General features: G+C 47.3%; 1 protein-coding gene across 1 annotated transcript in view; it reads right to left on the reverse strand.

The window, feature by feature from the left end:
• IPO9 (importin 9) overlaps positions 1-25,960 on the reverse strand; it is a 514,800-nt gene that overhangs the window by 211,644 nt on the left and 277,196 nt on the right. Inside the window, exon 16 of the mRNA XM_078644100.1 lies at positions 22,414-22,640. Within this exon, the coding sequence (XP_078500226.1) occupies positions 22,414-22,640 (227 nt within the window). The remainder of the gene's footprint in view (positions 1-22,413; positions 22,641-25,960) is intronic.

A 25,960-nucleotide genomic window follows, 5' to 3' on the forward strand; every position in this document is an offset into this window, starting at 1 on the left:
CTACTTTTTTTTAAACCCATTCCAGTCCTTACATCACGAAGTCTGCCTCGATGCGAGACATGATGTGCCAATCCTGTACTACAAAATGTTCATTTTCGGCGCATAGTCCTCCTCTGCCTCTCTTCATTCTTCTTCCCTCTATGTCACCCCACACTCCGTCTCTCTTCATTCTCTTATCCGATGGTCACCCACTCGGTTTTCAATACCCTGGCTCCTCCATGTTTTTTTTTTCATTCTTCCACTCTCCCGTCTCCCTGGTAACAGTAAGTAGCTCTCCTTCCTGACGCAGGGCACTTACAGACGTCATGAACGCACACAATTTCAGAAACACCATCTTTGTGAATTGATTTTTCCAAGGGGAAACTTGAAGTGAGGCTCACACTCCGTGATCGAAACTGTGGCAGGCTCCAGGCAGTACACAAACAGTACCAGTAATGGCAGCAGAGCGGCATGGACATAGCATTGACATCTGCCTTCTGTGTGGGAGGGAGACAACTGCTTGAGTCCACTCACTAGCACTCAGGGCAGACACTTGATGTCAGACTGGAGTCAACCATTTTCTGCTTCTATTTCCATATAGCTTACTTTGATAAGACAGAGGCACAGACCACCTAGGACTGGGTTTGTTTGCGTTATTGGGAGTAGAAAGTCATGGGCCTTGATCGACTGGGAGAAAGTAGAGCAGCAATTCACCTTTTCTTTGCACTAACAAGCATTGGCCAAGCCAATATTTCTCACCTTTGGGACCTTATAAGTGTTTAACCATGCAACAGTTGATGTTGTTGCACTAAGGATTTTTTGCTGCATAACCAAATACTTATAAGGTCCCAAAAGCGAGACCTATTGGCTATGCCAATGCTTGTTGTAAAAGGAGACTAATAGGCTATATAATATATGGTTACTACCATAATAGCCTATGGAAAGGTACTCATTTTTACCTGCTACGTTGTTACTTATGTACCGTGGGACTCCCACTACGATGACGGGGAATGATTCAGCCATGTGAATCTATGAAAGATACCCCAATACTGGAAACTTAAAAGAATGCCTTCTCAACCATATTCCTGTACTTCTAAGCATGATTTATCTGTCATTCAGGACCAAATTGCCACTTTGGGCAATCGACTGTGTCAGGTGAGTGACAAAGATTTCCAGAGCTCCCTCCTTGTGAACTACTAACTAGAGCAACCTACTGCAATTCATGGTTAGTGTTATCACCATCTGAGGAGTCTGACAGACCCACTTTTTTCACCTGTAGCTGGTATGAGGATGAGTGGTTTCAGCTTGTCTGCAGGTGTGTTACCCAGACTATGGGTTGGGTCGGGCTGGGGGGTGGGGGGGGCAGATGGCTTTGCTCAAGCCAAGTATCTAACTTAACACCCTCCGGCCGCTGTGGCAGTCACCCTGCTGAGTTTTGTTGGCATTGGGATTTTTCCCTCTCCCACCAAACTCTTGTCAATGGATCCAAAGCTTAAGGGGGTGGAGACCCTTTCAGGCACACTGAGGGTCCTCTCTCACTTTTGGCACGTTGATCATTTACACTGGAGGCACTGTGTGACTAGGTGAGAGAGCAGAGGGCCAGTCAAACATCCAATCTTTCTGTTTTGTTGCCCAAGCTGCTTCTGTCCGTTTAAAGAAGGATCTTCCTTTGAACATGAACTTCAGATCTGCGAGGCAGAAAAGCATGCAGTCCAGCTTCATGGTTTATTTCATGCAAAGGTCTTTCTCAGCTGCTGCACAAAGACTGCATCTTCTTGCTCACAGCAGCTGTTACAGATACGTGGTGCAGGAGGCGGCTTGCAGAAGTGGTCTGACATCTTGTGCTTGTAATCTATGGCTGGGCTTTTACCAGCACCAGCCTGAGGCTGCTGCTAAACTCACCAACTCCTGCTTCTTCTGCCAATTGCTGGATTTTGCAGTCTTTAGTGGAAGCCAGTAGTACACAGCTGTTTCACAGACTATGTGATACAGGGTTTGCAGAGGATTCTTACCCTCAACTATTGTTATTGTGATTTTTTCACTTGTTACTTTATGGTTTAAATGATTATATTCAGGTTATTCACTCAATTTTAAAAATGTAACAACATTTTTTGCATTTTCTTGTAATTTGTATACAAGTATTAACATGCTGCTCCAGCAAAAATTTCAAGACGTTGTACTACTGCTTATATATAAACCCCAAATATTCCTCCTGAAAACATGAACAAGGATGAGGCAAACTGTTCTGTTGAACAAACCTATGTCAGTTTATAATCCAGCATTAGAGAAAGGCTACAAACTGCTTCCTACCCTAAAATGATTATGTAAAATCCTATTAGTTTCCTTGAAGACACCCTGCCTCCTAAACAAGACGCTTAAACTAGATTGTTCTAATGGGATGACCAGAATACTGATGACAAGCTCACTAATTCTACTGTGTGTAAAGTATTTCTGAGTAAATATTTATTTTAATAAAATTGAAAAAATTCAAATTTGCTGCTGCATGGTTGGTGTAATACAGGAAGACTATGGTACAGGACTTCTCAACCTCATACATGAACCAAGCCATTGACCCAAGCCACCATAAAGATAGCATCTCTGCGTTTAAAGCTCAGAATGTGTGATTATCAGTGGGTGAGGATGGCAATCAGGTGGAGGTTTATGTGTAAGGGTGTGGTGTGCTCTTTAGACTACAAATGACACAGGTGAGTTGACCGGGTCCAAGAGTGGATCCACTCCCCAAGAGAGCGCCCAGACAGGAGTGTTCCACCTCCTTGAGAAATCCTATTAGGGGGATATTGTTCTGGTGAGCTCGGACTTCTGCATCTTCACCATCGTCAGACAGGGATTTAGAGGTGCTCCTGGGTGGTTCCATCATTGTGCCGAGGGCCTTGACGGGAGCCTTCCAGTTCAGATATCTATCAGCTTCAATGAGTTTTTACAAGGTGTTCCACAAGGCTTGACAATATCAAATCTCATCGTTCCAATTTTGGCTTAGCGTGTGAGGCGCATGCGGTCAATGGCTCACAGAATCACTGCAGTGTCAGAAGCTTGGGAAGCTGTACCATCATCTCCTGGTCCACCCTCAGAATACAAGACTGGCTTCATGTACTTCTCCGTTTTAGGCTGGTAGAGGGATCAGGTGGGTTTGTCCTCTGCCAACCTGGGTGGTGCTGAGTTGGCAGGGGTTTAGGTCCATCTATGATACCCCACTTCCTCAAAATGAACTGTGCTGAATTTAGCCAAGCAGCAGGGCTACATGTACCTTGCATCTCTCAAGAAGGGGTCAGGGAGAAGCCCCCTCCCCCATACCCATACCCATGCTCCACAGCCAGTGTTGCCAGTACAGTGTAAAATGATTTCTGTCAATGTCTAGCTGGGTCACCACTTTTAAGACCTAATCCTAACATACATTTCCCAGTAGTCAGTGTAATGGGTGTCCCCAATCCAGTGATTGCCCCCGCCTCCAATTGGTTGAGCGATACCAGTGACTTTGTACTGTATCCAAACTGGATATAAGTAACAGTACCCCTTGGTCATCAATGGATATGTGCTGCTCAATTATCATTGGAGTGTTTAGATTTGGCCACACAGAGTTTAGTTTTCTTAGGAACTGGAAACTCTGTCACTGAGGATTCAGACCACTGTGCAATTCAGACTGTCTTCTGCTGATCTGGGTCCAGAGTTCTCACATCTGTATCCCTTGCATAAACCTCAATACTTTGCAAGAAAAAAAGCTGTTCAGTACACCTAGACATTGCCCAACAGACCCACATCGATCGAGGTGTCCCACAGGCCCTTAAAACAATTCTAGCAGCTAAGAAACATTTTTAACTCATCACACAGACCAGAACGTGCTATTTTACCATATTTGTTTCCCTGGCATGTAAAGTAATATTTTTCTTGAGTGCTAGTTTCTCATCCTTACTATTAACTAGAGTAAACCTTGATTACACACCCTTGCTTCCGAAACATAGTTAAGTGCCTAACAGTAATATCAAATTGCAGCACAAAAATATTACGGCCCTGGGATAATATAAGTTAACAGGACAGGACAGTGGTCAATCGCATACTATTTCAAGACTCCAAGAAAATACTCCACTCCAATACTAGACCTATAACACCTTAACAGATATTTGGGGAGAAGCTCATTACAAACTTGGAATTATATTACAGAATAACCGATTTACAAGCTTAGAATATTACAGAAAATGATGCTACTACTGGAAGGAGGTGGACTTTTAATAAAGAACTTAAAGGATGCATATTTTCAATCCCAGTGCATGAAAAGCACAGGAAAGATAAGTGTTTTGCTGCATGTGGCAAGCACTGATAGGGACTAAATCTTGTAGCACATCTACACATAAAACAAATACTACTTAAGCAAATAGTTGGTAAAGGGGGCATCTTTACTAGACAACTGTGTATGCAATCGGTTCAAATGTTATTTAGGCCTACCTTAAATTCACTTCTGGTATGAGTTGCACTTAGCTTGCTTGTGCGGTCAGTGACCAAGATCTGGGAACCTACCATGAAAAATGTCCTTGTCTGGGGCCTATTGGGAAAAAAACTGCTCTAAGTGCTTAAGGTACATCCAGATCTCAATAGTACTTCCCCTTGCCCAGCTCCCTTTTCCTCTGCATTTATATGCACCTTTTCTGGGTCACACTCCCAGATTCATGCCAGACTACAAAGGCCATCCACTGTTTTGATAAGAGAAATGCATGGATCATTAATCAGGGCTCTGCAGAAAGGTCTATTGGAGCAGTCACTGCTGGGACCAAGCGGACATGGGAAAAATTCCACAATTTACAAAACACAAGACTGGCCGGTACAAGAGATAACAAGCATTAGAAATGCAATCGGGCTCGGATTTATTTGAGTTTGAGCTAATGGCATTGTAAATGGTAATGTGTTTTTGCTAAGTGTTATGGAGTGTGTTAATGTGGTGTGTAGTGGAATTATGTGTGTTAGATTATAATTGTAGCAATGGTGGCATGCTGTGTTTTTACATGAATATGTTTAAAACTAAAGTGTACCATACTGAGATTGCTACAATACTTAATTGTGGATGTGTAACAATCGATGCATGTACTGATGGCCGTGACTGCCTGTAGAAATTGTGCACTGATGGCTGGTGGTGAGCAGTAGCATTGGTGGTGGTGGTACTGCTGGCCGTAGTACTGGTAGTGGTAGTACTGGTGGTGGTGGTACTGGTGGTGGTGGTACTGGTGGTGGTAGTACTGGTGGTGGTAGTGGTATTGGTAGTGGTAGTACTGGTAGTGGTAGTACTGGTGGTCGTGGTACTGGTAGTACTGGTGGTGGTGGTAGTGGTAGTACTGGTAGTACTGGTGGTGGTGGTGGTACTGGTGGTGGTAGTACTGGTGGTGGTGGTGGTACTGGTAGTACTGGTGGTGGTAGTACTGGTGATGGTGGTACTGGTGGTGGTGGTAGTGGTACTGGTAGTACTGGTAGTGGTGGTGGTGGTGGTATTGGTAGTGGTAGTACTGGTGGTGGTGTTACTGGTAGTACTGGAGGTGGTGGTACTGGTAATGGTAGTACTGGTGGTGGTAGTACTGGTGGTGGTAGTACTGGTAGTGGTGGTACTGGTAGTGGTGGTACTGGTAGTGGTGGTACTGGTGGTGGTACTGGTAGTGGTAGTACTGCTGGTGGTGGTAATGGTAGTGGTAGTACTGGTGGTGGTACCGGTAGTGGTAGTGCTAGTGGTGGTGGTACTGCACGCGGGTCTGTAAAACTGGAAGTGTATGGCGGCCCTGCGACTGTATGCATTTGTAAAGTCTGCACGTTTGAAGCCTTGTGGCGCTGCAAGCACGTGTGTCTTAAACATTGCAAGGTTGGTGGCACTGCACTTATGTCTGCATAGCTCACGTTCTACGTGGCACCGCACCCGTCCCTGTGAATATGAAGACACGTTCATAAAGCACGAGTTCGTCGTAAAATCAAAGCGTTACTAGCGCTGCACAGGTGTGAACGCCAGAAAATCAGAGTAAATTAAATTGTGTACATCTTGCAAGGTTAGAGGCACTGCGTGTGCGTCTAAAGACTGTTGGGCTTGGGTTGTGTGTGTAAATCTTACGAGGCACTGAATGTGTGCACTGTGGAACTTTCAGGTTAATGGCACTGCACGACTGTGTGTATATGTGCCACTGCAGGTGTGAGTCTGTAAGACAGGGCTGTTGGCACTCAACATGTGAGCTGTAAAACTGACATAGTTGGTGCAGAGGTTAAAGTGGGCCTATTAAGTTTGTGGAACAGGTGCCATTGAGGGCCTACGTAAATCTCGCAGCAGAGGTAAGTGGCACTGCACACGTGTCTGTAAAACGTAACTGGCACGATTGGTATCAGCGCTCGTGTAAGCCGCGCAGCCTCAGTAGCGCTGCACGTGTTTCTGGGTAGCTCCAAGGTTGGCTGCACTGCTGGTGTGTGTCTGGCAAGCCTGCGCGGTTGGTGCAACTACAAAGGTGCGTCCAGTGTGGGTGGCACTGCGCATTTGTCTGAGAAGATGGTGGGGTTGGTAGCGCTGCATGTGTGTATGTATACATGTAGCGGTTGCTGGCACTGTTTATATTTTTGTATAGATTGCATGGTTTGTGGCACTGAAAGTGTGTGATTTCGTGTGTTAGTGACCTTGCACTTGTGTCTGAAACGTGTGTGGACCTTGGTAAAACGGTGGTGTTTCCACAGAGCCTGTCACTGTTGAGATCGTATTTCGATTCACTGTAAACTACAGGTGCCAAATACCCATGGCAGAGGTACACACTTTATCAACGTTGGACGGATGAAAGGCTGAGCAAATCCCGCCAAGATTTCAAACTTTGGATGAGGTTTATTACCGGTGCTCAGCCCAGATGGATTCCTTATATGATTGCGACATTGTATTAATATTTATGTTTTATATCACCTAGCAGCCACTTCACAGCGCTTATTGGTAGACACCCAATAGGTGCAAATCGACATTTCTAGAGTTGCTCGCATTCCTTCCTTTTCCCAATGGCCCCTCTCCAATCGCTACATTTATTTCGTGACGGATAGGTTCAGGCCGGCGCGAGAGTTATGAGAAAAAAATCTCCTTACCTGTTCTTGCACCCGGTAGTTCTTGCAAGATGAAGAGCACGACCAGCATCAAAGACGACGTCCGGCATGTCCACACACGACGGTGTCTGCTCGTGCCTGGGATACGTCGACCCATGTCTGGAGGAATAGCGCCGGCAAGGTTTTCACTCTAAGGGTCGGGCTCCGTATCCTGAGCCAGCTAGCGCCTTAAGGAGGCATGCGCCTACGCCTGGGCGCCAAGGGTGCTCGGCTCCTTTTGTTTCGACGTAGTTACCTCTCGCAGTCCACGACAAACTTGGGAAATGTAGCTCAAGTTTACCATGGGGATGTTATCACGGTCCTCTCAGGAAGCTGCGCGCTGAGAGCTGCAGAATTGTGAACGCGCCCGGCCATCTGGATTCACTAACGGAGGCACCCTGACAGCTCCTAATTATAATTTATGTACTTCTTTGCGCAAGCACGCACGAAATATGCCCAAAATGGCGGAACAAAACTACATTTACCCTATCACTTCAAGCCTATTAAAACGAAAACACAAGGAAGACGAATCACTGGCCAGATGACAGAAAACGCTAAGGAATGTCTGGAATTCCTCTCACCAAGGCCCTAAGGATACTTCTTCTTTTTTTTCTTATAACATTAGGATCTCGAAACTCCTCCCCCACTTATAGTGGGGAGGAGTCCGAGCCCTAAAAAGAAGAGTGTGAATCTGCCACAGCTGGTCTAAACACAGCAGATGGGGAGGGAGGACAGAGCCTGGTGCAATATGCTGGAGGATGTTTAACTTTATTTCTCTGTGTGCGCCGCAGGGTAAATGGTACCCACTTTGCATCTAACTGAGTCTTTAAACACAAGCCCTAGTGCTAGCTAGATGCAAGTGCTTCCCCCACACCAAAAGTGGTGGGAAAGGCATTGCACTGGCCACTGGAGACCACAAGCTCAGAAGTATAGCTCTGCAGTGCAACAGAAAATGGCGGCAACAAGCCTTGAGAACATCCAGAAGGCACCACAAATATGTAAAGGCCCCGTGGAGGACAGGAACCCAGAACCTGAGACAGGAAAGGTGGCTGGAACCTCAGCCACGTTTCTGCAAGTAGATCGATGTGAGCTCAGTGCCAGAGGATCCCTAAAGACAAGAGACTGTGGGGCCTGGGCCACGGTGTGGGTAGAGCATGCCTGTGTCTCCAGATGGCTGGAGCACAAGTCGACACCAAAATGTGGAGGCAAGAAAGGCAAGTCCTGAGAGAAGTAGCCACAGTAGGATCCACTGGGGAGGCTGCAGTGACCAGATGGGAGAAAGGTGAGCAGATGAATTGGAGGTCTTTGTTCCTGTGTCATGAATCACAGACATGCCAAGAGAGCAAGGTTCCTGGGCCGCACCTACTGCACCACTACACAGCAGAGGTTTAACGGAGGCCCTGAAAGAATCCATAGTGACCCACTGCTAGACCTGAGGGGGGGAGTTGCAGCATAGGAAACTCAAGTTAAAGGTGGAGAGATGCTTCCTATTGATGCACAGCTTGCTGAGACCTAAAAGCCATTATCACACAGCAGAGACTCCTCCCCCCCCTATTCTTCTGGACAAGTATGTAATAAAGGTATCCTGTGGTGAGATGCAAGACAACTCATCTCAACATTACTGCCTCAACTTAGAGAATCCTGTGAGACGGCTAAAAATAAGATTCAAATAGCATGCCCTGAAGTGGCAAGGAAGCTTGGAAAACGCTGTACTGCACATATAGAGCCCAATGATAATATGGTTTGCAATAGAAATAAGAAAGAGACCACCATTAAAGATATGCTACAGCAGGTACATGCTAAGAAAAAGGAGGGACTATACTGCCAAGTAAAGCATAGAGAAAGACGGCTGAAGCCACAGAATACTCTTGACAGATGAGAAGGTGACCATAGGCTTCAGGCACAATTTTTTTTTAAACAGAAATAGAGACCGAGAGAGGACCTGAAACACAAATTGAGAGATAAAGATAGAGATTAGTTAACACATCTCCAGAAAAGTAACACCATAGATTGAGAACCCTAACTAGACGTGCAAGTTCTCATCCTACAAGAAAATCGAAGATACCTTGAAAATAGGTCCAAGAGCAAAAACATATGAATCAGTGAGGCACCAAATAAAGTAAAAGAGAGAAATAGATCTGTTCAAAGCCATCCTGGCGAAGTTCAGTGGTTCGCCTATGTGAGTTGATAGAACCTAAAACGAATACCCACTCTGGAATCTTTTCAGGCCTGCACTATTTTGATGAGAAGGAGCAGAGAATGCTCCTTCTCATCAGGAGGTGTGGCAATGCCTACTACAATGGCAAAGAATTATAGCGGTTTCAGGATGGTTCATTGATCAGGTTGCATAAAAGCATTCATTCAGGACCGGGACTAACTTTTTGAAGGATCAAGGTTTCGGATATAGATGGAAGTCATCAGTTTCACATATTCTCACCTGGTGGGACAAACAATGGAGCATGAAGTCTTCTCTACAGTCAGTAACATTCTAGACTTTGAGCAGTGCAAGTGTCCTGCCAAACACAGCCAGGAACAGACCTGCTGGTCACTAAGTGCACAGTAGGGCATACCGTAGAGAGGCGACGATGAGGAATCACACCAGATACTGAGGAAACAATGGCATGCCACAGGGACAACAATGAACACTTGCAAAAAGTTATCAAACGCAAGCCTCAGGAGGGGTCAGAAATCAGAGAAAGACTGATAAGGAGAATGCTTCAGAGTTGTAGGTGTGTTGTAGGGTACACAGGTGCTGCCATTATGATGGAGAATATGGGGGCGGGGTAATTTGCTCTTCAGCTAGCATCACCCGGCAGCAGGGAATGTAGGATTAATCTTTTTAACATTTCCTTTTCCTCCACACATGTTGACAAGGTCCACTATCACTTTTACATGAATGGGTGGGCAAGCGGGGAACTCACAATTGGGGAGTTGGGTGGTTGGGGGAAATGTTGGGGACTGTCCAATAACCAAGGATGAGGAGATTAGTTAGGGGTTAAAGGAGTAACATGGGGAAGGATGTCATCCCATATATCAGGCCTAAAACAGACATTGTACAAGACAAAGGCAGCTGGTCTGACCACCACCTTTCTGACACGGACGACAAGATATGGAAGGGATTCACAATTACATCATACAATACATGAATAACTTGGCAAGGTCGCAAGGGATATTAAATGAGTTGAGATCACTTTTTACTAGCTTAGACATGCTACATGAAACCACTCTGCTGAGACAGGACCATTTCTATCTCCAGTCACACATCTATCACAAGTAGAAATTTTCATCAGCCAACACAAAACCAATAGGAGTAGCAACTGTATTTCATAGGAAGTGGTAGTTTATCATAGAAAACAAGATAAAAGGGAGGCTGATGAGATGCATTCCTAAGAGACAATACAACCATTTGCAGAGTGGACAATTGGATTTCTCATATGGGGAGGGGGGATGTTTGCCCTGTCTATGAATGCTGAGACCCAAAAAATGCAACACGAATACAGTGGCCTAACTGCAACTTCACCATCATAAAAAACTATGTTTGGAAGATGTGGGAATGATAACCGGTATGAGCCATATATAGTCGACTTTTCGCATTACATTGCTGCATGCACAAGGTACATGTGACTTGAACACGCTCCAGTGCACATTAGAGGGACAAATCAAGGACCCATAGCGCTGTTAGATCATAGCCTGGCCATATGCATAATGAAGGAACATTGAACTGTTTGGGTTACACATGTGACTCTATGGACTCAAAATTAAGCTCAACTTCTCGATCCAGTTGTTACCAAGAACATTTCTAAAAGACTACATGTACACTAAAAATAACGGCAGCATAGATAAAATGCTATCGGACATTCTAAAAGTGCTACTGATGCTGTGCTTTATCGCATTGCATCTGAAATAGTGGAAGGAGCCTTTGGTGGGGAAAGTGAAAAAGGACCTCAACTTAGTAAAGGAGGAACATGAAAAAGTTACGTACCTCTGGTAAATCCTTATGTGGTAGAGACGTATCTAACTGCAGATTCCTTACCTTAGAATATTCCCCAGGCATCAAACTGGATCCCGAAAAACACTAGCAGTACCCATGCGTGCCAGCAGATGGCATCCGATGGCTCAGCATCCACAACATCGGCATCGTCTGCGCTGGATGGGACTTGTGCGGTATCTGTATAGGCACCATCCCCAGCGCACTGACCGAAGTGTGCACCTATATCTGCGCTGAGCCACTACAGTGTGCAGATTTTCAGGGTCAACCAAGACCTTTTGAGGAGAAAATGTCACTTACAGAACGGGAAGAAAGGGATGTCCAGTAAGGACTCTGCGGCTAGGTAAAGTCTCTACCAGATAAGGCACTACCGAAGGAAAGTAACTTGTACATCTGATAGAGACTTCTTGCAGCAGGTTCCTTACCTTAGAATAGAGATACCTAAGCAACACCTCCCCAGAGGAGGGTCTTCAAACCCTATTTAAACTAGACCGCCCTGCCGGTCCAGATAGACCAGACTGTCCAGGCAGTAGCGCTTGGTGAATGTGTGCAGTAAAGCCCATGTTGCAGCCTGACAGAGGTCTATTACCGGAACTCTGCGTGGAATGAGAACAAAACACTCTGGGGGTTGCATCTTGGCTAGTGCGTAGCAGATCTTAATGCAGAGCGCAATCCATAGGTAGAGGGCTCATTTCTGCGTAGACTTTCCTTTCTTGGCTCTGACATACCCAACGAAGAGTTGACCGTCCACCTGGAACAGTCGTGTGCGGTCAAGGTAGAAAGACAACACTGTTTTTGGGTCCAGCCGGAGGATTCTCCTCTTCCTTGGAGGGATGAGGCAGAGGGTAAAAGGTAGGCAAGGTGATGGACTGGCCTGAGTGAGGTGACAAACTTCAGAAAGAAGGATGCTCGACTCTAAAGGAACAGTTTGTGTGGGTAAAAAGAGAAGTATGGAGGCTGAGATGACAGCACCTGCAGTTCACTGATCCTCCAGGCAGATGTAATTGCCACTAGAAAGGCTGTCTTGATGGTGAGGAGCTTAAGAGGGCAGTTATGAAGCCACTCAAAGGAAGCATACATTAGAAAAGTAAGAACCAAATTGAGGACCCTTTGTGGCATACGAAGGGAGCTAGATGGAACATGTGCTGAAGACCATTTAGGACCCTGCTTACAAGAGGGACTAGAAAATGTAGGGCTGATCTGACAGCCGCAGAAAGGCTGAACTAGCAGATAAATAACCTTTCAATGTGCCTAATGCAGAGCCCCGCTAAGGCAATAATAAACAAATGATCTTGGAAAAAGGGTGCAGATAAAGGGTCAACCTGTTTGTCTGTATACCATGACACAAACTTGCACCAATGGCCGTTGTTTACCGTCTTGGAGGAGGTACACCGAACTGCCAAAACAACATTACAGACTTCAGGCGGAAGGTCGAAATTGGTCAACTGTCACCACTTAATCTTCACAAATAAAAGAGTATTGATAGATTCAGGTGGAGAACTTCCCCATACAGCTGCGACAGGAGATCCTCCCGAAGAGGAAGCCTGATTGGAAGTCAATGGACATGTTCAACAGTTTGAGATCGGGGACTCTCAGGCCCCAGTCCATAACTGCAAGGATGACTTGGACCTGGTCATTTCTGCTCCCCTTGAGACCTCTGGGCAGGAGTGGTATTGGCAGAAAAACGGACAGGAGGCGGAGCCCCATTTGAGATGAAAATCGTCTCAGAGCGAGAGCCACCTTGGAAACTCCCATCTGGAGAACTGATGCTGCGCATGCTCTGTGGTGGCGAACGGATCTAACCAGGGCTCTCCCCAATGCTGGAAGAGACTTTGCACACCCTCCGTTTTGAGATGCTCTTTTGATCTGCTAGACGTCTTCAGCCTAGTGTTTGCTCTGACATTCAGATAGACAGACAAGTGTTCAACCATCAGGGAAATGCCCGGACGATCCAGCCAGGCCTAGATACGCAGGGCCCTCTTCTTAGAAGGTCCACGACTCTGCAACAGTTTGATGCAGTACCATATAGCAGTGGGGTTGTCCTTGAACACCTACACTAGCCTTACACTGATGGAAGGTAGAAAGGCCTTCAATGCCAAACTGGTCACTCAGAACGCCAACAGGTTTATATGTGGTCCAGAATCCGCCAGAAGTCAGGGTGCTTTGATCTCCACCTCTCCCAGTTGACTGCCCCCGCCCAGGTGGGACGCGTCACTAACGTCAGATCTGATTGGGGAAGGGAGAGGGGTCTGCCGCGGACCCAATTGCGGTTGGTCAGTCACTGCCAACTTCCTAAATTTCATCATGCCAAGAAACCGCACGGTGATCGAGCGCTTAACAAAACCCTTAACTTCAACTGCTGCAGATCTTTTGAAGTGCCCTCCGAGATCTGGACAACGTCAGAAAGATTCCCCAGAAGCTGCACCCACTGGAACTTCAGGTCCCACTGCAGAGCATGCATATGCCAACAAGCATGCTTCATTAGCAGAATACAGGAAGCGATGAGGCCCAACAGCCTCAGAGTCAGTCTCAATGACATCCAGGATACAGGCTGAACCTTCGGCATTATAGGCAGAATATCCGCTCGGAAGGATAAGATCAAAACTGCACTGTCTGAGAAGGGATCAGGTGTTACACTGTCACACTGGATACCAGGATGTAGGGGCGCGGTAGTGCCTATAAAGTCAAGAATGGAACAACAACGTCAAGAATGGAACAACAACAAGGTGAGCAGCCCCAAAGGAGGGAGTAAGACACGCGCAAAAAGGCAACCACCCGGAGGCAGGCGGTTGCAGAAGACCCAGAGGGCCCTCGCATAACAGGGAGGAATGACGGGTTGTGACTGAATCTGCGGCTAGAATCGTCTCTACCAGATACATCGTTAACGAAAGGTAAGTAACTTGTACATCTGATAGAGACTACTAGCCGCAGATTCCTTAACGTAGAATAGATACCCTAGCCATACCCAAGGGAAAGGAGGGTCTGCGAGAAGACCTCCCCAGCTCATGCGAACCCAAGACCCTGACAGGGGGCGATTGCCGGGACCGGGAAAAATTCCAGTCCTCCCAAACAGGGGATGAGCCACAGGGACAGGGGAAAGAGCCTAGTCCCCTCCCCCCAAAGCAGACTAGAACCTAAGTGTCACAGAGAACACTGCCTCACAGGGGATGTGTCACAACGACCAGCGACAGTCCCGCCCTCAACAAACAGGAGAAGGAAGGGCAATACGAAAGGAGTCCATCAGCCAATGTACCAGGGACAGGCACCGGAAGTCCCAGGTACAGGCAACATTAAAGGAGACCAGTAGCCAATGTACCAGGGACCTCCATCAGAAGCCCCAGGTACAGGCAATACGAAATTAGGCCAGCAGCCAATGTACCAGGGACCTCCAGCAGAAGCCCCAGGTACAGGCAAAACAAAAGGAAAGGAGGTCTTCAGCCAATGTACCAGGGACCTCCACCGGAAGTTCCAGGTACAGGCAATGCAAAAGAAGGCCAGCAGGTAAAGGACCATGGACTACCCCGAAAACCCCAGGTACAGGCAACACAGGGGAGCACCAAGGAAGAAGAGCCACCCAGAGACTCCAAGGAGAAGAGCAGAAACGAGGGCAAGAACCCTTCACCGGGAACACACCCTTGAAGAGGGCGGCCAAACTCAACCCAGCTGGACGTCAACAGGCCAGAAAGAACAGCACCTCAGTAAAAAGGCAGGTGGAAGAGATTGACAGTCCGAGAAGGCTCCCGAAAAACGAGAAGCAGGTGGCCAGGCCTCCCTCCAGGGCCCCTGGCCGTGGACCAGAAGAATCGGCGGGCGCAGCTGGGTGCCAACCAGCCACCAGCCGGAAAATAATAGGAGAAACAAATAGGACGAACCAAGTCATCAACACAGGAAAATAACCCTTCTGGACCACAGGCAGAGGACCATGCTAAACGGCAGACAAAAAGGCAAAAACACTGCAGCATAATGCCGCAGCTGCCCAAGAAAACGCACCAGCGGCATACACATCTTTCCAGTATACAGTAAGGCTATCCAATAGCTACGAATATCCCAGGTAGGGTAGGACACGTCCCAAGAAGAATGGGACCACTCCTAGGGAAGAAATCCTGCATCAGAGAACAAATTAGAAAACCTGCGGCGGAAACCACAGAAGGCAAAAATAACACTCTTAGCCAAAAGGGGCTGACCCAGCAGCCAACTGAAGAGGTAGGCCAACTCAGGACCTTGATGGCACAGTACCGCTCACACAAAGTATAACTTTCACCCAAACACCAGATTCCAGGAGCAGTGGAATACCACCTCCCACTAAGACCAGGAGGAACAACAAAACCAACTACTGAGGAAGAGGAGGGGGAGGAGGAGGAGGAGGAGGAGGAGGATAAAGCCCCGTAAGAAGACGCTGAATGGCAGAGTCCGCATGAGTGTTAAAACAGAAGGACCCCATCAAAGGGTAGGTCAACCAGACGTTCCCTGATATTTTCTGGAAAAACAGCATCACCAGCCAGGCATGGCGACGGATAGCCACAGAAGTGGCCATAGCACGGCCTAGCGCATCGGCCACATCCAAGGCCGCATGAAGAGTAAATACGGCCAACTCCCTACCATCCAACACATGGCTCCATAGGTCAGCATGGGCACTTTCATGAGAGACATGAGAACGAAGGGACTCCACAGAGTCCCACAGTCTGGAAGTAGCCCTGGTCAATACACATAAAGTGTTAAGCGCCCGCAAGGCAGCGCTAGAAGAAGCAAAGACATTACGCCCCCATAACTCCAACCACCGGGCCTCCCGAGACAGGAAACAACACCACAGGCAAACACAGAAAGGCATTCCTCAGAAGAGAGCCTTGAGGAGAAGGGTGGAAAGAAAGACAAACAGGGTCCTGCGTAGCAGTGTGGTGACTATGCAGAAGTGCCTGAGGCACCGGATCACCCGTGGCAGGGCGCTCCCAAGCCCCCATAAGAGGATTGTGGAGTGACGCTTCAAAGGGAAGTAACAACTCCCGTCCACCAGAGCCCTGGTGGAGAACTTCCAAAAGGTTGTCAGTAGGAAACGGAATGACAGGATCACCCATCCGCAGAACACCAGCGGCTGAGGAAATGGCCCGAACAAAGGCAACATTAGCCTCTGTAGGGCGCCACGGTGGAGAAAGTAATTTCTCCGTGGGTGACGGCTGCAGGCTGAGCTGCCCGTCGCCATGTCCAGGGGGAAGCGGGCAGCCCTGGAATAGTGGGGGATCCACAGATGAATGAGGAACCCGAGGAGCCCCAGAAGGCGAAGAGGCTGGGGAAAAAGCCACCCGCAAGCAACGGAAAGAAGGGTTTGAGGATTTAGGCCGTGGGGACGGCGAGGAGCCCTCCCTGGAAGATGGCGGTGAAAAGGCAACACGGCGCCCTGTCTCCGGGGAAGAACACACCAACAGATGGCCGACCTCAGGGAACGAATCCAGAACCCGACGCCGGCGCGGCTCCGTGGTGTCCTGCCACCACATGCTCACCATGAGGGTGGGGCGGGGTCGACACCAGAACGGCGCTGGCTCGGCCTCAGACAGAACAGTCACCAGTGCCGAGGGGGTCTCCGGAAAGCACCCCAAGTCCCTGCCTCTACCCGTGACTGCACCAGAGCCGGGGAGGAGGGCCCCTGGCACCGAAGCAGAGCCGGCTCGACCTCTGGTGAGGCAGCTGCCTGCTCAGAGGACCTAGAGAGACTCTGAAACAAGCCCGGAGTCCCGGCGGTCTCCTGCGACAATACAGGGAACCCCGTAGTGATTTGTGGCGAGGCAGTGACACCAGGCACAGAAGAGGGGAGCCCCGAAGGACCGCACCTCTACAACACCACTCTCCTACGACCTGGAGCCGAAAAGTCACGCGCCGGAGCCACTGGCGACTCCACAGAAGACCCCGCGCAAGGCAAGGGATCCGCAAGAGGTGGAGGAAGGGCCAAAGAAGCCTGCAGCGCCGCCAAGTAGGCTGTCATTTGGGCCCTAGTCGCCTCTATGCCAGGAAACAGTGGGTAGGAAGGCGACAGGTGGGGTCGCATGTCCCGGGGGTAGCAGGCACCCACCGCAACAGGAGGTCAAGGCCTCGGAGATAGACTGAAGGACCTATTAGCCGGTGAGCCACACCCTCGAGGCAAAAGACAATGTCCCAGACGAAACAGGCGATCCCTTGCTTCCGAAGTAAGGGACGGACGCTGGGATGACATCGACCTGGACAAGCGTGCCGACAGCAACTTCATCCGGCGTTCCCGTCGTGACTTAGGCTTAAGGTGTTGGCAGGCGTCGCAGCTCTCCGAGTCGTGGTGCTCACCCAATCACCACATGCAAATTAGGTGAGGGTCCGTCGCCGACATGGGACACGCACAGGAGATACACGTTTTGAAGCCCGAAGGCATTCACACACGGTTCCACTTTAACGCCAAAGCGCGTAAGAGAATAGAAGGCCTGAAAACAGGCCAGAACACAATCCGGATCGCGGTAAAGAAAAAAAAACTGACGTAGGCACGCCGGAGTGGGTCTTATGTATCCTCGCTGACGTCACGAAAGAAGTCAGGGCGGAGTCGCCTAGTGCCATCCCCCCGGGGTGCAGGAATGCTGTGGCAAAAAGTTTTCTGGATCCAGTCCCACACCTGGGGATAATTCTACATCAAGGAATCTGCAGCTAGTAGTCTCTATCAGATATATTAATTCTGGGTTAGGTTGCACTCTTTGTGGAGTAGATGAAGGGAAATTTATAGTAGGTCTAATATAAATGTGATATGTGCTAGCGAGTGAAGTAACCACTGCCAACCGAGTTTAGGACCAAGTGAGTGTCCTGTCTAAAGGCCTTTAAGAAAATTATGCCTCGAGACAGTAATTAAAACCTAGGCCGTAACAACACGTTACAATAGGTGTCTCCATGGGAGGTTACAAGAAGAGACAATCCGGTACTAAGGAGTGACTACTAAGTCTAATGACCAATGAAAATCCACAATTTACAAATGAGAGGGACAGGAGCCAATTAAAAAGATGGCCGGAAAGTAGGTGGAGCTTTATGCCCATATCCTGAATACAGCATGTGTTGAAGAGACAGCGCAAGCAATGCACAGGTGATACCTAAAAATAAGGAGCATTTTCATATGAATTTTCATACCAAGAACTTTGTTATCTAGTAAGAATTCTTTTAAATATGGATTTTTACAGGCAAGTAAAATGTTCACTTAAATGAGTCTTTACTCAGCAATGCTTTCATATGGGGAAAAAAGGGATATGTTGCATAGTTATTCACAGCCGGTTTCCGAGGGTCTCCTTCTGGACTTGGGTCATAGGGGGCCAAGGTCCAAAGAACCCCCAGCAGTTACTCTTTACCTGCCCAAGGGTGTCCGGGTGCAGGTCGAGTTGGTAGCTTTGCAGGCTAGTGGAATGGAGGGGGGCACCTAGAAACAGGCTGCAGAGGGGCTTGGGTACAAGTCTGGGAGCTCTCAACGGGGGTGTCTGGTCACAAGGTTCCTGGGAGCACAGCCTGTTTCTGGGTACCCTGGCTGCGGCGTTAGGGTGCAGAGTAGATCGGCCGGTTGGGCTCTAAGCGTCCAAAAACCCTCGCCGTTGTTAGTCACGCCGACTGAGGGTGCAGAAATCGGGACAGCTGGGCCACTCTAGTAGTGGGTCTGTGCGGTGCAGATGTCCAACAGCCGTACGGTCTAGGCTGTTAAAGTCCCAACTGGATTGAAACAGGCCTTGGTTGCTGCAAGGGGGTCAAGTACCCCGTGTATTAGTGCTGTGCAGCTCCCGTCGGTCCTGGTGTCCTCTCACTCGGTGGGGGGACAAATCTGACCTTTGGAAGCAAAGGTACCGCTTCCTGGGTGGCTACTGCCTCAGGCTGGCCGGAGAGCTGCAACACAAAAAACAAGACTCTGCTTCTTCAGAGCATGCGGACTGCAGGGGATTAGCTCCTCTACTTCAAGGAAGATTACTGGCAATTTGTGAATAGCTGGTATTCTAACGGGATTTCTGGTAGCTGCTCAGCTGCAGGAAGGGTCATTCAGTTATTGTCAAGACTGGAGCAGGCAGGCAGGGTTTGGTGCCAAACGTAGACAGCAGTCTCTAGTCTCTTGATTTCTCATGGCTCTTTGTCCTCTTCTTCTCCATCTATTAATTCTAAGTTCCTAGCATCAAGGGAGCCTCCTAAGTACTCAATTTAGGAGTGTTAATGGGAGTGACAGGCAGTAGCCAACGGGCTACTTACCTTTAGGTTACCTACACCGTCTATAGGACCACTTCCTGTTGGAAGTGGGCATAACCCTGATCCAGTGAGCCTAATTCTACCAAAAACCAAGATGGTGGTATTCTAGTTTTCGTGTTCACATCAGGAAAGAGCCTGATAGAGATCACGCCTCGTGATTAGCTAATTTCCCTGCTGGTCTGGTGCCAAATGGGCCCGGGGATGGAGGAGGCATTTCCCCTGTCTGGTGGAAGCCTGGGTCACATACAAAAGGCAGCAGAAGCTGTTGAAGCCTCCTGCCTTGATCTGCTGATTACTTAGCCATACTGCTTGGAGGTGGTGACAAAACCTGCGGGTGGAGCAGGCGTTGTTTCTGCCCTCAGATAATGTGGGTGCTCACCTGCGGGGGGTAAGAAACCTCTCTGAGGTGGCAGCTAGTCTACACCAGTCAGCCAGTACACTAGAGATTGGTAGGTTTTCAGGGGGCACCTCTAAGGTGCCCTCTGGATGCATGCGTTAATAAATCCATCACTAAAATCAGTGTTGGCTTATTAATACAAGATGTTTGATACCAAACATCTTTAGTCTCAGTTTAAGCTATCATATAGCTGGGGAACTCCTAATCACCAATGCCCAGTACACATACTCAAGATGGTTCCCCGTTCACTGGTAATGTCCAAGAATCGACAGGGACATCACAGGGGTATATCTCCTCATGCAGATATTTCCTAACATGTAATATAATGCACCCTGCCTTAGGGCTGTAAGGCCTGCTGTAAGGGTGACTTACTTATATTGCATGCAGTGTCTGCAGGCATGACAAACAAGACGCCTGCCCCGTTGTGTCTTCACTTTTCTCTGCACCATGTTAAACAGCCTGCAAAGGCAGTTTGCATGAGTGTGGTGAGGGGTACCCTAGGGTGGCACAATACATGCTGCAACCCTCGAGGGCCCTCTTTACCCTTCTGCCATAGCTATCAGGGGTACCATTTACTAGGGACTTACAGGGGATAGTAAAGGTATTGCCAGTTGGGGGAGCAATTGTACAGTTTTAGGGAAAGATATGGCATGGGGACCTGGAATACAGGACCCCAGCACACTGCTGTCAAAAAGGGGCACTTTACTATAATAGTCACAATTGGGAGGGAATAGGCCCTTTGGAAAATCTGGAGAACACATAAGTCTGGTGTTACTGACCTCCAGTGTTCAGGTGATGGCATATCCTGCCTCCACTGGGTGCCCATAATGGTCTCAGGGCAACCTAAAGGAACTTGGAGGCTGTGGCTGGAGGGGGTTTATAACTGTCCAGACATCTGGCTTCCTGACCCACGAGACCAGTGGGTGCTGCGTCCTTGGACAAGCAAGGACTGAGAAGGTTGCTGGCCATGGTGACTGGGCAGTTGGAAAAACGGCTGAACGCTACTTCTGTGGGCATGAAAGGAGCGGAAGGGGGACAGAGGTTGGCGAGGGGCAATGGAAAGGCCCAAGGACATGGCCAAAGCCCTGCTGTTCTTAAAGCGCTCCAGCACAGGGTTTCCTTGTCTCCGAACAGATGGTAGCCATCAAAGGACATGTCCATGAGTGAGGCCTGGACATCCCCCGAAAAGCCAGCCGTCTTCAGCCAGGTGTGGTGCCTTAAGGCCACTGACGATTTAACTGCTCTGCCTAGCGAGTGGTTTGTATCCAGCCCACAGCATATGGCAAACTTAGCTGCGTCTCTCCAGTTTGAAACAGCTTAAGAGAGTATGGCTCGGCCCTCCTCTAAGACTATAGGCAGCACCCGCGCAACAGAGTCCCAGAGCGAGCTGGAGTATCCGCCCAAAAGGCACACTATGTTCACTGACCGCAAACCAGGCTGGTGGAAGAGAACATCATCGTTTCCAAGGTATCCAGCCTCTTGGATTCCTTGTCTGGAGAGGTGGTAGGGAATGCGCAAGGATATGCTATGGAAGTGGAGGCTTAGACCACCAAGCTCTCCGGGGTGGGGTGCGTTGAGGAAATTGGGAATCCTTGGGGCGGGGTGATGGCAGCGAGCAATTGACCTATTCACAGGAGCTCCTGTGCAGGACTTAGACAAGGCCCTGAGCAGGACGTGAAGCAGTTCATATGTGGCGACTCCCGACTGAAGCATCTCAGTAAAGACATGTGTCTTGACAACCACAGTGGGTAGCTTAAGGTCTAGGACCTCAGCAACCCTCCTCGCCACCGTAGCGAATGAGACTCCTTCCGCCATAGACACGGTAGGAGGAGAAACCAAGCCAGTATCTGGTGAGGTATCCAGTCCACTGGCATCCGCCAGATCTTCACACCTGGTGTCGTCGGTAAAATCTAGGGGCTGGTAGTCCTCATAGTCAAGTGGCTCCTCCCAGTCATCGGCAAGTGCAAGCCCAAAGGAATAGGGCCCAGGTGCGGATTTGGGTTGTCTTTCCACAGTTGCGCCAGAATCTGCGTCGGACGGCACCCATCCGGCTCAGTATCAGAGTTGGGGATGAGAATGGAGACTCCACCACCAGCGTGCAGGGGTACTGCTCACAAAAGTCTGGATCCAGTCTGACGCCTGGGGATAACTCTAAGGTAAGGAAGCTGCAGCCTGAAATCGCTATTGGATAGGTACTGTAAAACATGGCATTAGGGGAGCACGCAGCACCTTCGGCGGAAAGGTTGTGCAAGCACTATGTACTTGTATTTATTAGACAATGACTTTTAGGCAGAATGCACCCAAGCTATTTAAACATTTCAGGTTGGTGATAAAAATCAAATTCTTGAACAATTTGATAAAGGATCCTCAAGACCACCTACAAAGTGCAAAACGGTCACATTGCACATCAAATGCACATTAGTTGCTATTAGGGTGAGAAGGAAGTTCAAACTCATTCAAGCTTTATCTCTGTCAAGTCCTCAACAAACTAAGTGCATTAGCAGTTTAGTGGTTTTCTGCAAACTATATCGCCTTGAATTCAAAGCAGGAGTAAGTCCATCTGTCTTTTCATAAAGAAACAAATAAAACAATACCTTCTGAGCCAAACATCAATCAGCGATCCAAACGGCTTATTTAACCAACTGCTTAACTGCAAAGCAGTCATTCCACAAGGATTCTTATTTGCACCATTAAAAAATGGCACCAGCAAAACATGTAAAATAATTGTTCAACTCCATACCGTTGCTGTACTTCAGAAATATAGCAATGGTGAAAGGGCATATCTTGTTCTCTGCATTGGTGGTAAAGACTGGGTCAACAGTTGTCACGATACAGAGTGTTTCCATGACGAGGTTGAGGACATCAGCACTAAACTGGGCAGCAAGGTGGATGAGACCGTCCAGAATGCTGGGAAGGTAAGGCTGCAGTACATGCGTGCTCTCGGATGTCTTCAGCTGGTCACAGTATCTACAAGAAATAGGATCATCACAGATATGACCACGACAATAAAGGTATTGATTACATTGCGGTCACAGACTACCATTCACTAGACTTCACTAAACAATAATTGGAATGCTACTATTAACGGGATTCAAAACAAATTTACTAAGAAAGCAACAAACATTTCCTAACTAATGCAGGGAATGTCGGACAAAACAGCAACGCACGCCTTTTCTTTAAAATGTAATAGTATTTGTTAGGCCCATTTTTATTAGCACGTATTAGCTCTTTCAAAAGCCAGAAACCTATTTACTTATGTGTTAAGGATAAAATCCTGAAACTCTACTTAACAATGAAGCTAGCATAGTGCAGAAGAATAAATAAAGAAGTAATCAATTTTGTCATTTTTAAGTACACCAAGAATGGCTAGCAAGATGCATGCCTACACCTGCATCTGATCCTGTGCAGACTACCTTCCATCTCGTCATCCTTTATTCTGTTGCAAAGTACAGACAACTGCTCTAGTGATGAGCTAAACCCTTAATGGTTTCAGAAAAAGGTATATGATGAGGTCCTCCGGCACTTCAATACTAAAGAGAAGGGAGTTAGAGGGAAGAAAAAGCTAAGGCTCACCCTCCAAATACTATATTCAACATAAGGTCTCTGTTACCAGATACCTGAGAGCCTAGCCAGTCACTATAAATCCATTCACAACGCTCAATGGGGTCCTCCGGCACTTCACATCAACCATAATACTGAACATTAATGCCTCTTGAATTTCATCCACACAAAAAGCAGAAGAAACCATGTAATTCACCACCACCCAGCACTATGAGCACTCACTGCAGAGACTGATAGCATACCACTATTAACAGAAACTATAAATTAGAATCCTATAATAAAAAGCAATAATGTAGAGGCTTTGAGACGGAGGCTAATAGAATCCAGATCATTAAGATCTTTGTCTATACACAGTCGTAGAAGAGCTCAAGCGAGCATAGAGCATGTACAGTTAGATGCTCTGAAAAGCCGTGAAAGGGGATGAGAAGCAGTAGTAGCCAGGAGTGGGCTTAATGCACCACTTTCTTCCAAGGGGAAGATTTTTGATTTTCAGGGATTTCTTAAATGTTGGAGTCCTTCTTAATATAGAAGAAAAGACTTTAGTTGCCAGCTCCAAGCAGAGCCAAGGAAAATTGCCTTAATGAACTGAGAACATGTCTTTAAGAGGCCTGCAAAGTTTACAAGTGTTGAGCAGTGACCACAGACCAAGAAGAAGCAATTGTGTATGGGATTTGGACCATAATAACAGGTCATATGCATGCAAGGAATACCCAGTGAACAAAACATTAAAACAAGCAGTGGCAATGCCAATAAGTCAGGCTTTAAAGGAATGATGTATGGTAATGTGAAGCATTACAAGAAAGTGGCAGGGGAATAGGTTTGCATTGGGGGTGGAAGCAAAGAACTCTAGAATAATTTAGGTGCAAGTTAAAGGGTAATGTACGAGTTGCACTGTCAAGCCAAGCCTAAAAATGCATGTAGGTTAATGGCTGCCCTTCTCCCATCTGTGCTGCTGCCAGAGAAAAAGACAACAAATATTCTAGTTATCCAAGATACTTTAATATAACTTCAATGTCATTTAGGTGCCCCTGAAAGGTCAACATTCGGTAGCACGGTAAATAAAATCATCAAAGCTGAATGGAGGGAAGGACTTTATTTGCAAGCACACAACTTCTGTTCAATCAAAACATGAACTTCTGGCTTTCAACAGGAGGGCGGACCAAAGCCCCTCTCTGGTGATGCTCACATAACTGTCTGACGATAGCTGTGCTGTCAAGCCAGATCACAAAGACACTCAGAAGCAAGGTGTGCTTACTTTTTGTTTTAGGAGTCTTTCTGCCTTGAGGGAGGAAAGGAAGCTGCTGCAGTGGTGACCAGACATGCGTAGGCTTCCAAAGTGCCGAAGGAGCCACAACCACCACTTGGGCCACAAAGTGATTCATTAAATAAGTTACTTATTCTGGATAATTGATTTTTTGTTTAACTGTTTTGCTGGTGTTTCAAGACAGACTAAATTAAGTGTGAGTAAGGGAGAATGCACATCCTCTTCAATGAGGAACTGTAAAATGCAGTGAATCCCATAATGCTGCTTTTGCACGCAGCATTTAAAAGAGTGTGTGTTAACAGTGGAGAATTCTCATCTCAAACTGGATACATGGTGCAGACTGATACTGTACGTCTCTCAGAGTAGGTATATCCAAAGGCCAAGCCTAGTCCAGCCTCAGACATGTCACCCTCTCTCTATTAGACAAATCAACACAACAAAAAATGGAAGTGACTAGGCCAGCAATAAACAGGTCTTTCCCTGCCTCAATAATGTTCGAAATACCCTTTGCATGGTCGCAATCTGAATAAAATGTATCTGATTTTATTTCCTGCTTTTACTTGTCTGCAAGTACTTATTCCCTTACTTTCTATGGTTTTTTTAAGGTCTCAAGAGGTTTCTCATGGACACTACATTGTACACAATATATTTTACTTTCATTTCAACCATATCATCAACACTGAGGCAGCAACATTTTTCCTTACCCAGTTTGTTAAACTGATCACTATGTAGACTTCATGTGTAGATTCCACTAGTGTTGATCTCAAGCTCCTAGGAGGAATCAACTTCAGTTGTGAAAGTTAGAAACAAACCTCTTATTTAAAAGGCCACCCACCATTATTTATATGAGTTTAAATTCTAGTCCCAACACCTTTTCCGTGTTACCCATGTACCACACCGTGCAAAGAACACTGTGATGAGAACCTTGGAAAGAGAAGGTCTTGTGTGTTCCTAAGTTGCTGTCCACAAGAATAGAAGTCACAAGCTGTAGGAGAGTGCCTTTCTCGTGAAATGTGAGGACTGTGAATCAGTCTCTCCACTGAAGGTAAGATGGTTTGGCTGCAGCTTTGGTTTGTGGTAGCCTTATTCCTATGCCATTTGAAAAGCAGCTTCAAGACCTTTCTTTTCAATGTGCAGATATTAGGTGAAATCTAATATAGCAGACGTGAAACAGCAGGAACAAAAGTACACAGTGGGTAATGTGAAATGAAGGGATGTTTCAGAACATCACTAAATTGGTCGAATTATGTAGTGTATTGTAAAAGTGGTGTTCCTTGTGCATCAGCTTCAGGATTGCAGGAAGGAAAACAGGAGAGAATTTCTTTTTGAAAATTGGTGTGATAACAGGTAGAAGTATCATTATCTGACCTCAGTGAACAGGACACCTAATGATCATGGCCAACAATTGACAAAAACAAATGTATCTGATGTTCTTCATGGTACACATTAAAGCAAATGGAAA

The sequence above is a fragment of the Lissotriton helveticus genome, chromosome 5_1 (genome assembly GCF_964261635.1).
Source record: "Lissotriton helveticus chromosome 5_1, aLisHel1.1, whole genome shotgun sequence".
Lineage (NCBI taxonomy): Eukaryota > Metazoa > Chordata > Amphibia > Caudata > Salamandridae > Lissotriton > Lissotriton helveticus.